Source organism: Notolepis coatsorum, assembly GCF_963971535.1.
Source record: "Notolepis coatsorum genome assembly, chromosome: 6".
NCBI lineage: Eukaryota > Metazoa > Chordata > Actinopteri > Aulopiformes > Paralepididae > Notolepis > Notolepis coatsorum.
The window spans coordinates 108,721,814-108,736,842 of NC_140170.1; the positions used below are offsets into that span (position 1 = coordinate 108,721,814).

The window sequence follows — 15,029 nt, forward strand, 5'->3', positions numbered from 1 at the left end:
TTTGCTTAGCTCCTCGCGTCATCGTAGGCTTCTAAGTTAACACAATAACACACCATCGTAGCGGTGGTGATGCCGCAGGTGACCCGTCAGGCTGGATGTATTACAAGTTGTTGCCCTTTTCCCTCCTTGTGGAACTTCTCCATTGCATTTATTACAAATAGCAAGCGATCTTTTTCCTCTGAAATTCCGAGTACCGACGCGGCCATCTTTGTTTTTAACGTCCGCGCTGATTCAGAAACTTACGTGCCTACGTCACAGCCAAGAAAGGGAGCGCTGGATTTGTGTAAAACGCCCTGTTCCTAAACCACACGCTGTCAGTCGTACCACAGTACTGGCAAAACGGGATGAGCCTACAGTCAAAACAAACGCACTTCATTCCAATTCACCCACACAGCATTTTTTTTTTACCAAAAAATATATTATATTATCGGAGCTATTAATAACGTTATCGGGTTTATCGGGATGACGTCATAATTGCTGATATCGGCCCGATAATTATCGTGCATCCCTAAATATGATATCACGATATTTTCTGACCTTTCGGCGATACACGATACACATCACAATGTTTTTCTTTTTTACCCCAAACAATTCATTATGAGGCTTACCAAGACAGTATTTGAGTTTGCAAGATAACATTAAAGACAAAATAAAATACCCATGCATTTAGCATTTTTATATTATATATTAGATTTAGATTATTGGATTATTAGATTATATATTGCATATATTTAGCAATGAGATATTATATGATTTAGATATGAAATATGATGAATTGAAAATGGGGGACCCTGATGTAAACAAGACTAAAGTATTTCTCTGGTCTGCATCCCCTTAACAATTGTATGTATTGACATGTACTGTACCCATTCTGCAATATGTTAAAAAAGTTTTAAATCAATCAATCAATAAATAGCATTTTAGAATTTTTATGAAACTACTGTATATTTGTATGTCTCTAAATGTTTTGATGAATTGAAAATGGAGGACCCTTATGTAAAAAAGCCGAAAATCTTTTTCTGGTCTTCATCCTCCTGTACTGTATTGTACCCATTCTGCAATCTGTTAATAAAGTTTTCATTCATTCATTCTGACGGAAAACAGAATAATTTTGATTGACAGTCGAGTCTGCCAATTACGTCACACCGCTTGCACCCGCCCTGCTGTTCTTAGCACCAATCGGCAAGCGCTATTCGTTTTTGGACTTCCTGAATGTCCTCCATTGATTTTGACGAGTGCTGACAACAACAAAGCTACTAACATTAGCTCCCCGCGGCCGACGAGTAGGAGACCAGGGGATAGTCGAGAACAGGACTGAAACAGAGGGGGCAGTCGAGAACAGGACTGGGACAGAGGGGGCAGTCGAGAACAGGACTGGGACAGAGGGGGCAGTCGAGAACAGGACTGAAACAGAGGGGACAGTCGAGAACAGGACTGAAACAGAGGGGGCAGTCGAGAACAGGACTGAAACAGAGGGGGCAGTCGAGAACAGGACTGGGACAGAGGGGTATAGATGCTGCTAGATTGCATATCTGAGTGGAATTTCCAGCAAAAAAACGTCAAAGACATATTTTGGGGGCCTCAAGGACCTATATTAACTTGTTGAAAAGGAGTATAATATGTGACCTTTTAATAATGTGATTTAGTCATTCAGAGTTATGATCTACAGCAGGGGTGGCCAACCTCTTTTGAACCAAGATCTACTTTTTTATTTACCACCTAGCCCGAGAGCTACCAGCCAAAATTGTATATTGTAAGCCGTCATTTGAGGCTTTATAAAAGCAGCATAATGAACACAAATCTGTCAGTGCCGAGTCCGACCTCATCTTAAATAACAAACAGCATTGATTGTTGTAGTTAACAAGGAGAGGAAGAGTTGATTTAGCAAAAAAAAAAAAAAAAAATTATAATCGAATTTTATTAATCAAGATCTACTTGAAATCAGCCCGCGATCTACCTGTCGATCGCGATCGACTGGTTGGGCACCACTGATCTACAGTATATCTATCTGGCACAAACGACAAATGTTAATCAAATCCCTGTTATCTGATAATCTAGTGAGTGCATAACTTTCTAACATCATGACAAAATCCAATCTTTCTGTATTACAAGATCTGAGGGTATCTGTTTGTTCTCTCCTTAGTGTAATGTTATGGTCTGCACTGCTTATATTAAGGCAGGGGGAGCAACTAAAGGATTCTGAACACCAGTCTTGTGGGTCCTGTTTGCTGCATGCCATTCCAAGCTTTCTCCATTGACCCCTATTCATATTTTGGCTACTGGGGAAATTTAGCACTTGGTTGGTCTGAAAAACACCGTCCACATGCTACTGGGCCGGTAAAATATCCATCCTCACTTAAGAATACATTTTCCTTTCTTTTTATTTATTGTATTTTATTTGTCCTTTATTTCTACATGTAAAGCACCATGAGACCGATATATTTCATGAGCGCCCTGTTTACAATAGACACATTGGACAAAAAGTACAGTTCAGTCAAAAGATTCAGTCACGGCAACAAATATGTACAAATTACAAGTACAAACAACTTCTAAAAAACGTTTTTTTTTATCTTCTAAGTGTTTCCCAAACTCTGGGTCGCGGACCCGTTTTTATTGGGTCGCCAATTAAAAAAAATAAAACGTTTTTTTTTTTTAATCTGTAGATGTGTTATCTGTAGATGTGTTGATTCAGTTTGGCACCCCCCCCCTCTCCTGCAACCCAACGGCAAACAGCCATACACATAAAACACAGATAGCTTCTTCAATATCTGTAGAAATAAATATCAGATCAATGCAAGCTTTCATATATGGTGTCCTTACCTGGTCTCGGAAGTAATGCAAAAAAAAGAATCCAATAATCTCATTGCCATTCCAGTTATCCACAGCGATCCTGTCTCCGACGTTGTTGGGCATTGCACTTCAACGGGCGGGCGGGGTCAGTAGTCCAAACCATCCCTACAAGCGTGTGTTTTGCCGGAGTGTTTAGGACCCGCCCCCACGCCGCAGCTCGGTAGAGAAAATAAACTAACCCGTTTCTAACAGGGTGCAATAATGCCGGAAGGCGTTAGAGGGCGGTATAAGACCGTCTGCCAGCTCAGACACACTCAGAACAGTATGCACAAGGTGCCCTGCTGAATTATGAATGGCAATAGAGAATAAAATAAATACCGTGACAGAAACGTAGATCTACGTTTCCGGCACTCAACGATCGGGCGACAGAACCGTAGATCTACTTTTTGGCAATTAATGTGTTAATAAGCATTAAAGCATATCCCTTTCTTAGTTAAAGAATCCCACGTTTTCCATATAAAATACAATGGTGAGTGAGAAATGTATCTCCAGTGATAAAACACAGTACATAGTATAATACATGTAATTATTTCCCTGTTTCTGTGTAGGCGGGAAGGAGAACAAGATGCCTATCCTCATCTCTAAGATCTTCAAGGGTCTGGCGGCCGACCAGACTGAGGCCCTCTACGTGGGCGACGCCATCTTGTCCGTTAACGGTTATGACCTACGAGAGGCCACACATGATGAGGCCGTGCAGGCCCTGAAGAAGACTGGCAAGGAGGTTGTCCTGGAAGGTAAGACATCGTTCATTGGACATTTGTGAGGGAAAAGCCGCTCTAAATCTACTCAAAACCTTTTAAGTAGGTAGTGGAGAGTGACCGCAAAGATGCGAGAGAGAGAGACAGAATGAGATGTACTATAGGTCACAAGCCAAATTCGAACTCATGTTATTACAAGGGCATGGGATGCACACTAATCTGTTGATTTACAAATCAACACATAGGGCTGTGAGTGACGATCATGACATTTTGTTATGACAATTATTGTCTTGCAACAATTTATTTACCATTGTTTGGTGTCTTTTTTATGTGTGGTAAAACAGAGCGATATTGGACGCTGTGCCACTACATGCAGTGATAATGGAGAAAGAGAAAAGAGCGTCTGTAAACCCTTGCCCCCCCACCTTTTAATCCCCACTTTTCCTCATCCCCCGCAAATGCCACTATTATTGCAACACTTATGGTAAAAAAATATGTTTAAAATTCATTCAAATCACACACACACACACACACACTCACACTCACACACACACACTTTTCGGCCCCCATACTTTCCCGGCGCCCCTGGTAAACTTCAAAGGGTTTACATGCACAGCACACTGAAACAACATCTAACCTCTCCATGACCTCTCCCTACACAGAGATTTCGGCTATTTAACTGGCAGCTTGATCCGAATCTAAGTAATGAATCTAACAATTCTAAACGTAGCAAATAAATCAATGATATTGAATTTGGTCAAACTAATTCATAGCGGTTGGCTCCTACAATCGCAATCACTCAATTATTACAGCCCTATCGGCACAGACCACACACACACACACACAATTGTTTGTTAACTTTGAAAAATGACATTACCATGCATGTACGTACACAGTACAGAAGATGGAAGGGTTATAACACGATTTTATAATGGATTATTCAACCTGTTATGGCCCTTGAGTGTGTGATGAAACAAAAGCAATGTAAAAATCTTTCTTGTTTTGCCAAGTAGCCGTCTGTCCAGGTTAGAAGCGGAATCTCATGATCGCTGGGTCCACTGAAGAGAATAACCCGTTTTTACTAAAACCTTTGTAGGTATCCGCTACTACCCACTTTGTTGTCTCAAACTCGAAGCCACAAACAAAACAAACCGTGCTTTGTTCCTTGATTTGTACACACTCCAAAAGCCTGGAGAGGCCTCATACAACTATATTGTTCTGTTGCTCTCTGCAGACCCAGCTCATGGTTGATCAAACATGGAGGATTTCTGCAACAGTGTTCTGTTGCTCTCTGCAGACCCAGCTCATGGTTGATCAAACATGGAGGATTCCTGCAACAGTGCCCAGTGCAGCTCAGTGCACCACATCCACGTTATATTGGTTCCAATGTAATGTTAGCAAAGGAAATCCATGCAGCTGAAATCATCATAGCACCGAACCGTTTAACACTTGTGTAACACACAAAATAAAATAAAATATAATAAAGAACAAAACTGAACAAACAACGACCACAAAAAACTATTGTATATCTTTTTTTTTTATCCACTTTTTATCCCATCCCAATTTTCGTATCGTCCAATTCAACCCTCCCCTGTCTTTGAACGCTGTTTCATGCCTCCCACAAGCCGGCTGCAATGTGGACTAAGTCATACATAGCACGAGTCCCCTCCGATACTCGAGGTAACAGCAGTCTCATCTTTCCACCTGCGCGGCTCGATCCTTCAGCGTCAGGGGTCTGGGCCTTGGAGGGACCCCGCCCCCGTCGCTTCCTGATTCTACTGTGCAGGCGCACCAACCGACCTGTAGGAGTCGCTGTCCACAACGCCCGATCCCCACCCATCAGTTTCCCTCCCCCTAATACGACCAATGTGTATTAGTCCGGACGACCAGCTAAACTGAAAGCAATGTGGAGCGCTGGGCTCGAACAGGGAGGCTTACCTGTTCGAGCCCAGTCTCCAGTATTCGTGGTGAGCGCCTTGTCCACTGCACCACGTAGCCGCCCCACTATTGTATATCTTAGAAGTGAGATTGGCAAAATAAACTCAACCAAAAACCTTCTCTCAGAGGTTTTGATATCCAAAATCGTATTCATTATCAGAGAATTGGGCTTTTGATATCCAAAATCGTATTCATTATTTGGGCTGATTTCTCCTTTTAGGGCCGAATACTACGAGTTGAGAGAGAGCATTAATCCGACTTTGCCAACAAACAGCGAGAACAAACTAACGACAGAAAAGTTCAAAAGTATTGTTGTGATTCTCGCACTCCTAAGCATCCAAGCAAGAACTCATATTGTCTGAACTGCTGGATGTGGTGATGGTAGGAATGCCTGTTGGAGTCCTCTCTCTCTCGCTCTCGCTCTCTTTCTCGTTCTCTTTCTCTCAGCATCAGTCCACCAGCAGGTGTGAAAGGCGTGCAGCAGACAGTAGAATTTGAGATGAGATCTTTAGCTGCCTACAGGGACAGAAAGGGGATTAGAAAGCGGCTTTCTTCCTACCTAATGACTGCACTGACTGTGGTTCCTCGCCTCCCCACAGCCGGTCTACAAGGATGTTTAGCAAAACTGTAAATACAAGCTACACACAAGTACAGTGTTGGGAGATGTTAAGGTGTACAGATGTTTGACTGCTGTTTCACTCTCTGGTTAAACCTCCTCACAACTCAAGGGGGACATTTTTGTAGCGTGAAACTTTCAACTCTACGTCCATGGTGTTTTGTCTTCAGTTTTGTTTGTTGTTCTTATTGTTATCTACTGATTTGTGTAAAGTCCATGTTTATTTGGAGATGGGGCCCACCCATGGAGACAGACTTAAAGGGGAACTATCTTATAAATGGCCTTTTCCAGTGTTTAACACTGTTTTCTAGATATGTGGGTTTATATTAATGGGGTCTATGTCTCTAATTCTCATTTTGGCGCATTCTTCCAATTCACATCTCACAATATTCTCCCTCACTGAATTGAGTCATCTGAAACTTAGCGTATCTTTGACGTCAAACAATTCTCATCTGCATAATAACGCCTGCCCCCGCTCTATGTTTGTAGCGCAACCATTCGTTCAACAACAGAGCGAGTGGAAATACCGACACTTCCTCAAACGGGTTGCACGGGTGCCGACAGAGACAGCAGAGAACAAGCGAGAGAGAGAGGGAGAGGGAGAGAGAGAGGGGGAGGGGGAGAGAGAGAGATAGAGAGGGGTGAGAGAAAGAGATAGAGAGGGAGAGAGAGAGATAGAGAGGGGGAAACACACGCATTTACACTAGGGCTGAACGATTAATGGATTTTAAAAATCGAAATCGCGATTTGGAATGATGCAATTATCAAATCGCAAAAAAAATTAACTTTTTATTTAATTTTTTTTAATTTATTTAACCAGGAAGTCCCATTGAGATACAAGATCGGTTTGGGAGAGGGAGGTAAGGGGTTTTAGATTGTGTGTTGTGAAGTTTAGACTTCAGAGAGGGAGAGTAAAGTACAGAAAAAAAGGTACCGTTGGGTACCGGTATCGATTCCCAAGTAAAAAGAAACATTTTCAGGCTCGGTGTCCCGAAAAGACTCATGCGTAGGCCATATGCAAGCCGCATCTTACAATAAACCTCTGTGGGGCTGCTTAATTTCTTTTTTAATTATAATCACTAGGGATGTCCCAATCACATTTTTTTGCTCCCGATCCGATCCCGATCATGTGATTTTATATATTTTTTTTAAACATTTATTTATTTATTTTATCCCAATTTCTCACATTACATTCACCCTGAATGTTGACGTTATCCAGGTGAAAAGTTAACTTCATTCAAGCGAGGCATTGCAATCCTTGACATAAATCATTTGATGTATAATTAAATCAACGGAAATACGTTTGGGTCTGAGAGTGTGGCTGGTCTGCCGTTCTGCAGCTGGTTACTATTGGTTTGTTTTGGCAAAATTTGTCTGCTCTGTGTGACAATAAATAAATTAATGATGATATGCAATTTAAAACCAAAACTAAGGCCTCAGTATGAGTTTAAGACGTGAACATGGTCATGTTTGTTGAATAAAAAAGAAAACCCCCTTTTTTTTTTTTTTTTTTTTTTTTTTTTTTTTTTTTTCTCGATCTTCGGAAAATCTCGGGATCGGGACATCCCTAATAATCACACAGTTTATCGCAATATCTGTCAGAAAAATCGCAATTACATTATTTCCCAAAATCGTGCAGCCCTAATTTACACACAACCTCCCGACCGGCGCGGGATGGGGCTTCTCCACTCGCATATCACTGTCAAAATATCAATGCGCGCACGCCGCACCCGTATTCCGATCCGTGCAATAATATTCACAGGAGTATATATTGTCATTTGAAACAAGTTACCAATGCATTGTCCCGTGGGATTATGCCCCCCGCGTCGAAATTCATTAGTATCCCCCTCAATCTCTCTATACTCTCTCGGCCTGCCAGTGCAGGCTGTGGGTGACTGTCACTCAAAGCAATTATGGGCGGAGCCCAGCCCAAAACAGCTTGACATTTTGAAGTGGAAAAATGCTGCTTTAGAGTACTTGATTAGAAATACAAAACAATGAATTAAAAAAAGAAAAAACTTACAGATGTGTTCCATAGACTCACAGGAATTGTGTAAAATTGCCCAAATAGTGAAAGGAATAGTAAGATAGTTCCCCTTTAACAGACACCTTTATCGAAGCAAACACTGTCAGGACGTTGATAGTCTCCCCCCCCCCCCCCTCTATAATAATCATATTCTGTTTTCACACAGAAATCCCGTAATAATGCCACAAAGGAGAAGCTTCATTCTGCCGGTTTTGGTTGTTCAATCACACTGGTTCTGGGTTTAGCCTATAGCGCGGGGAGCCAGCTCCTCTGGCCTACTCCAGTCCGTCAGCAGAGCTGATGCTGCCTGGCTGCTGGTGCTACAGCTCAGGGAAATCACTGTAAATCCCCCCTGCCCTTTGTCCACAGTCAGGCAGGAAAGGGTTGGTATCAGACCGCTCATCCAGCTCTGCTCTGTGATCCGTCATGTCAGGAGTCATTTCACGGACTTTCCTTCTCCCCAAAGGACCCGAGGCGCACAGAGGTGTGTGTGTGTGTGTATGTGTGTGTGTGTGTGTGTGTGTGTGTGTGTGGGGAGACGAGGATTTCTGTACTCTTAAAGTGGTTTGCTGTGCTATGATGTCTGCACCGAGTTTGCCTTTGATAACGGCTATCAATAATAGAATGTTTCACGTCATCCATCCTTGATGAGCGTCGTTCCCAAAAAGTGGAAGTGAAGAGTAACCAGAAAAAAGTCACTTGATTTTAGTTTTTCCCCTCATTCAGAGTTTTTTGCTATGACTATATAGTACGTATGTATATGTAGCCTCCACTTTCTTCTTTAATAACATGCAATTGCTAAAATGCCCCCCCCCCCACGTTAACATGTGATTTTATTTTTAATCGATAGCAAACATGATGTGATAATCAAACAAGTAGGCTAGCTGGCTGCTGCCTTTGCTAATGGCTAGATATTAGCAGGCTAACATTATTTCCAGGAACAAAAGCATTAATTAAAGTTACATCGAATGCTTGAAATGTCTGAGCTTCCATGTTAACGTATGGTTTTGTAACGTAAGATAATCCTACAAGTGAGCTAGCTGGCTGCTGTCGTTGCTAACACTAGCAGACCAGGCTTGCATATTTCCGGGAACAAAAGCATTCATTCTGAACGGTACATCTCTGAGGCTTGAAATGTGAGAGCTTAGTGAAACAACATGGTAAACGTACAAAACCTTGCTACAATGTAACATCTCCGGCCTCTCTTTCTTCATCTTTCTTTTCTGTTCTCCCAGCTGTTAAAACTGTTATGCTAGCTAGCGAGCTATACCCAGCATGCCATTCAGTGGTGTAACAGTTGATTGGTTCCCATCTCAATACACAACTACACAGTGTAGTTGCCAGTAAAAACAAACGACAAAACATGTTTTCGCATAAACTATTCAATTTGCAGACCCATCAAGTGAAAAATAAGAAGCCTAATGTTTAATTTCTATTGACTCCACGTTGGCTTGGGTGGGTGCCTGGGTGGGCCTCGCCTAGGCCCATACACAGCTATGCCCTGCTTAAACATGCAAAACATTTAACCGTTTTACTACTGTGAAGTAGGTTTCAATGTTTTCAGGGCTTGTACAGGGTGAAGCATGGCCCCAGGTTTGCGGCTAACTAGTGATAGCTGTAGGTATCTAGCATGAAGAATATAATTTACTATTTAGCTGAGAAAGGACTCCAATCGACAATACATTATCAATGTCATTGTCAACACATCATTGGTAAGTATTAATAAGGCTAGGGTTACATAATTCGGAACTTGCCGTTTAATATCTGACTATTTTGACATCTGAACTTAATATTTGACTGTATTTACAACATCTATGCCCCTTGCCTGTAATTGTACTGTATGTGGACATTCCAATGATATATTGTGTGTATGTTGTGCTATGGGGACATAGCTGTGGTGACTGTGGGCATTGGACACAGGAAGTTAAAGTCAAAGTTTGTTATGATTTGAAATCTATGAACACCCATGCTATACTTATGCAAATTATTGTTGAATGCTTATCAGCCATACTTAAAATGAGACTTACAATAGCCAGTCAGTTTAGAAATTGGCATAATAAAATAATACATCATTCTAACTAATTGGTCAGTATATCAACACTGCATCAAAAGGAAATTATAATATATAAGAATCAATCTGCAACGTTGAAGGCCAGAATAACAGTATTTATTTTATGGCTGTTTAACAATGATGAACAACAACTGATGGAACCGGAGGCAGTTTTGTTGCTCTTGTCTGTGAAGTTTACAACTCGACGTATTGCGTTGAATTCATCACATCAAAATATCTGTAATATTAAATGAGTTGCTTGCTATCTGTCAGGCGAGTACTTCCACTGTTTGTCTGAAGCTTGATGGGGAAGTGGGGTGTAATTGTGAAGGTCCTCGCTAACACTTTTCAGTCCTTTTTTAAATGTGTGATTCTTTTTGGAGTTTTGCAAAGAATGCTGTATGAAACAGGTCTTCCAGTGCTCACTCAGATCAGTGGGAGACCAAAGATAATTTATTGATCCATGCTGGGTCTGGTTGAATCACAGCATCCTCTGCAGATCCTGTAAATAAAGCAAATGTGACATTCTTGTAAAGCATTGGACTGGACACACTTATAATAGGTTTATTATAGGCACCTTTGAAGCTTCATAGTGTTGTGTGGTTTGATCTTTTAGTGGATTTATCAAGTGGTAACTGACACGATCACTTTAGCTAGGTGAAAGAACGTGTTTGTAGATTGCTCCAACGGCAGGACAAAGGGTAAAGGATAACACACACAGGTGGATCTGATATAATTCTAAGGATTGAGACAAAGTCAGATTTCAGATATATAACAAAGGATGATTTATTTTAGTCACACAAGTAAAGGATTCCACCGCAAGTGGTCTCACGCAGATGGAATGCAGGTGGAATATGCGGTTGGAATATGGAGCAGTGATTGACAGAAGATTTTATAGAAGTAAAACTCCTCCCATGAAGTAGTTTCACTTTTGATACGTACTGCGAGGTGACTGGTCAATAAAGTGATGAGGCAATGGTTGTTCACGCCAAAAAGGCGGTAGCGTTTGTCATGTGTTGCATTACTTGAGTTCAACCTCACCCAGTCGAAATGTCCTTGAGATCCAGTCTGTTCTGGTTGGAGATGATACATTTAAAAATGTTCAGTTTTTTTGTAATGTCAGATTGAAAAAAATACAATCTTTTATTCAACTTCAGCCTTCAACTTCAAATTCGAACCCTTTAAATGCCAGTGTGTGTGATGGCATATATTTGCAATATATCAAATGCAAAGTAGATTTTTCTGGGGGGGATTATTACAGGCTAGCATGTGTCAATGATTAGCAACAACACTGATTTTGATGGATTTTTTGTTTTTTGTAAGGGTCCCGCCTCCACCAATCACATGTGGCTCCCTTTGTGTGTGTGAGCAAGAGAGAGAGAGAGAGAGATAGTTCTCCAACTTGTGTGAGTTGCAGTGATCTCCTGGTTGTTCCCCACCATGTTATCTAAATATTGTGCAGCTTAAACTAGAAACACTGGCCTGGCCTGCTTCTAACACCGGTTCCTGACAGGCAGCGAGCGAGCGAGCGAACTGGAGACGAAATCGCATGCGACACTGTCCTGATATGACGCGGCGCGTGTCCGAGTGTGTCTGTGTGTGTGTGTGTTACCTGGAAGCACGGACAAAAGCAGCCTGCGATTCTCGACCAATAAAAAGTGTTTAGGGGCGGGACTCGGCCGCGTAATCGCTCAACTAGAGACACAGCGAGCGAATATTTGAGGGGGGAACGACATCGCCGCTCAGTTCGCTGTCGCTCGCGGCAGGTCAGGATAGTCTGATTGAAACGAATACATTTTAATCATTTTCGCAATCACGCTCGCTCGCGTCGCTGCCTGTCAGGAAGGGGTGTAAGGTCAGTGGCCTGACTGCATAATTATTATTATTATTTTTAAAGTTTTTTTTTTTATAAAATGTTTTTGGAAATCATCTGCCGACCCCCCCGCGGCGGCTCGCCTCCTATGTTACTCTATTTCATTAGCACTAAAAAAGTATCAGAAACTTCCGAATGTCCTCTTCCTAAAGAGACCAGGCTCATGCATGTGCTATAAGTATAAAGTATAGTATTTTGGTTTGCAAAAAAAGTATGCAGTGCTCAAAAACTAACTAAAATGGCCAATTTTCGGGGCGCCTGTTAACACTTCCAGGAGTAATTGTTTCTTCTCAATCCGAGCATTAGAACCGCTACACTTGTCCGACTAAGAATAGTCCGCCCGGACCTATATCATCGACGCACAGCCAAAGATCGAGGGCTAGATCCACAAAGAATGGATTGCACGGAGCAAGTTGCACCCTTACTTAAAATTCATTATGAATTGAAAATGGGGGACCCTGATGTAAACAAGACAAAAGTCTTTCTCTGGTCTGCATCCCCTTAACAATTGTGTGTATTGAGCCGTACTGTATTGTACCCATTCTGCAATCTGTTAATAAAATGTTCATTCAATCAATCACCGTGCAGATTGATTCATCGAATGAAAACTTTATTAACAGATTGCAGAATGGGTACAATACAGTACGGCTCAATACACACAATTGTTAACACTTTGGATGCCACGCCATGTTTTCCTTTTTACCCCCTTGATGCCCAAACCCACTCCAATGTTAACTTAATATCGCCTAATCTATGTTTTAAATTATGGCTATGTGTCTAATCTGCCCGTCGCTTATCAAAGACTTATTTTCCAGTCAACATTGTCATGGCAGATTGTTTTTTTATCGCTTCATTTCCGTTTGATAGCATTTTGAAAATCACTCGTTTTTGCGGAAAAAACAACCCTATGATGATAATCGTCTTTTACTGGAATATTCCAGAACGTTGTCATTTGTCGGCCTATTTATGAATCGTTTTCAAATAAACGCTAGATGATCGATAGTATATGTGTGCGCACGCACGCTCGTGCTGCGCGCTGATACTCGCTGCTCTTATTTCCTGATGGCTTTTACAGTCAAAACAGCTATATCACATATAGTGGAAACGCTTATATCTCCGTGAAAACGAGTCTGATTATCCTAAGACTGATAACATAGATTCCTTACCTGAGGTCAGATGGTATCCAAATGGTTTATTCCAATTTCCGATCGCCATTCGAAAAAATCGATAATTTTATTGATCCACCGTGTGTACAGTAGAACACATATTCGCCGTGGCACCAAGGTTCCAGAATGAACTCTGGTAGACCCCGGTTACATCAGTGAGAAGTAAAATGTGGAGTCAGAAATCCGTTCTCCCATTCGCTTTCATTGAGTCCAATCCAAAAGGGTGATTTACCATCTGGGAGACGATAGGGGGTGCTTTTTTCACATCTGAGCGCCGGCGGTGCCTGGATATCCAACGGTAGGCTCGCTTGATGCAATATGATTTCAGATCGCTAATAAAAAAAAAAACAGAGAAATCTCGTGATGGGCATTCAACGGTCGGGGGGGTAAACCCGAGAAATCTCTGGCGTGCCTTCCAAAGTGTTAAGGGGATGCAGACCAGAGAAAGACTTTCGTCTCGTTTACATCAGGGTCCCCCATTTTCAATTCATAATGAATTTTAAGTAAGGGTGCAACTTGCTCCGTGCAATCCATTCTTTGTGGATCTAGCCCTCAATGTTTCAAAGGATGTGCAATACCGGCCGCATACCACCAGGCGGCGGCATTGGACTTTTGCGATCTCAGACTCATTCCCTATGATAACAGCAGGCTCCCTGGATGGAATAGGGTATTAAAATCAACGACAACAAAAAAAACTATCCAGAAACGTGTTAACACGTGAATGGCACTCAACGGTCAGCCGTCAGAAACGTGTACATCGGTGATTGGCACTGGAAGTGTTAACAGGCACCCCCAAAATTGGCCATTTTAGTTTTCGTTTTTGAGCACTGCATACTTTTCACATTCGGAAGTTTCTGATTTTTAGTGCTAATGAAATAGAGTAACATAGGTCTGAACTTGAGTTGTACAAAAACTACTCAAAAGTTACTCACGTTTTTCTGTAGTAGTTAGTAGTCCGGAAGTAGTATTTCCAAAAACATTGGTATAGCTGAAATGACACCCTGGGTCCATAGCCTGACGTCTTTTGTAGTACATGTCCAAATTTCAGAAATGAGTGATTAGAAGCGGTTTTGGTAAAAGGTGAGAGAGCTCAGAAAACGATTTTCTCATAGACTTCAATGCATTCGACAAAGAATTGTCTTCCTGTTTTGGCTTGTGACTTTTCACCTAGATCCCTGATTCGCTCATTCCCACGTGAGGTACCATTGGAAAGCCCTACTTATTGGTTACAACCCTGTCCAATCATTTTCGAGATCGCCAAATGATTGACGGAGGTAGAGGTTCGAGAGTCAGGAGTGGTATTTAAAAAAATAAAAAGTCTGCCGTGTACTTCAGCGCACGCCTCACATATCGGCATGTAACTCGAGAACCGCTGAACGGATTTTGTCACCTGAAACGGCTATCGACAGGCAACAAATAGGGTTTTAATGCAAATATGCACACCCAAGCCGCTAGAGGTCGCCAAAGTGCCGGTGGGCAAATCGTCCTCAAGAGGGCCCACATGTGGGCCGTTGCATGTTAAGAGTTAAAGAACAATGAATCTTTATAAGGCTGAATTAGATAAATTAAATTACTGTCAAATACTCTTCAGGCATCACCAGAGGTTAAAGTGGGATTTGGCAGGTGGGGGAACCCTAAGTTCTGGTGTAGCGGTGCAGCCTCAAAATAACTCTCAAATTGGGATCTCTGTGGACGTGTCGTCTTTATGGACAGACTATGCTGTGCTGCTCTGCTCTGTGCTGCTCTGGGCTGTGCTGCTCTGCTCTGTGCTGCTCTGTGCTGCTCTGCTCTGTGCTGCTCTGGGCTGTGCTG

The 15,029-nt window shown here is 42.0% G+C and overlaps 1 protein-coding gene across 1 annotated transcript in view; it reads left to right on the forward strand.

The window, feature by feature from the left end:
- snta1 (syntrophin, alpha 1) overlaps positions 1–15,029 on the forward strand; it is a 161,714-nt gene that overhangs the window by 48,169 nt on the left and 98,516 nt on the right. Inside the window, exon 2 of the mRNA XM_084316174.1 lies at positions 3,399–3,584. Coding sequence (XP_084172300.1) covers positions 3,399–3,584 — 186 coding nt within the window. The remainder of the gene's footprint in view (positions 1–3,398; positions 3,585–15,029) is intronic.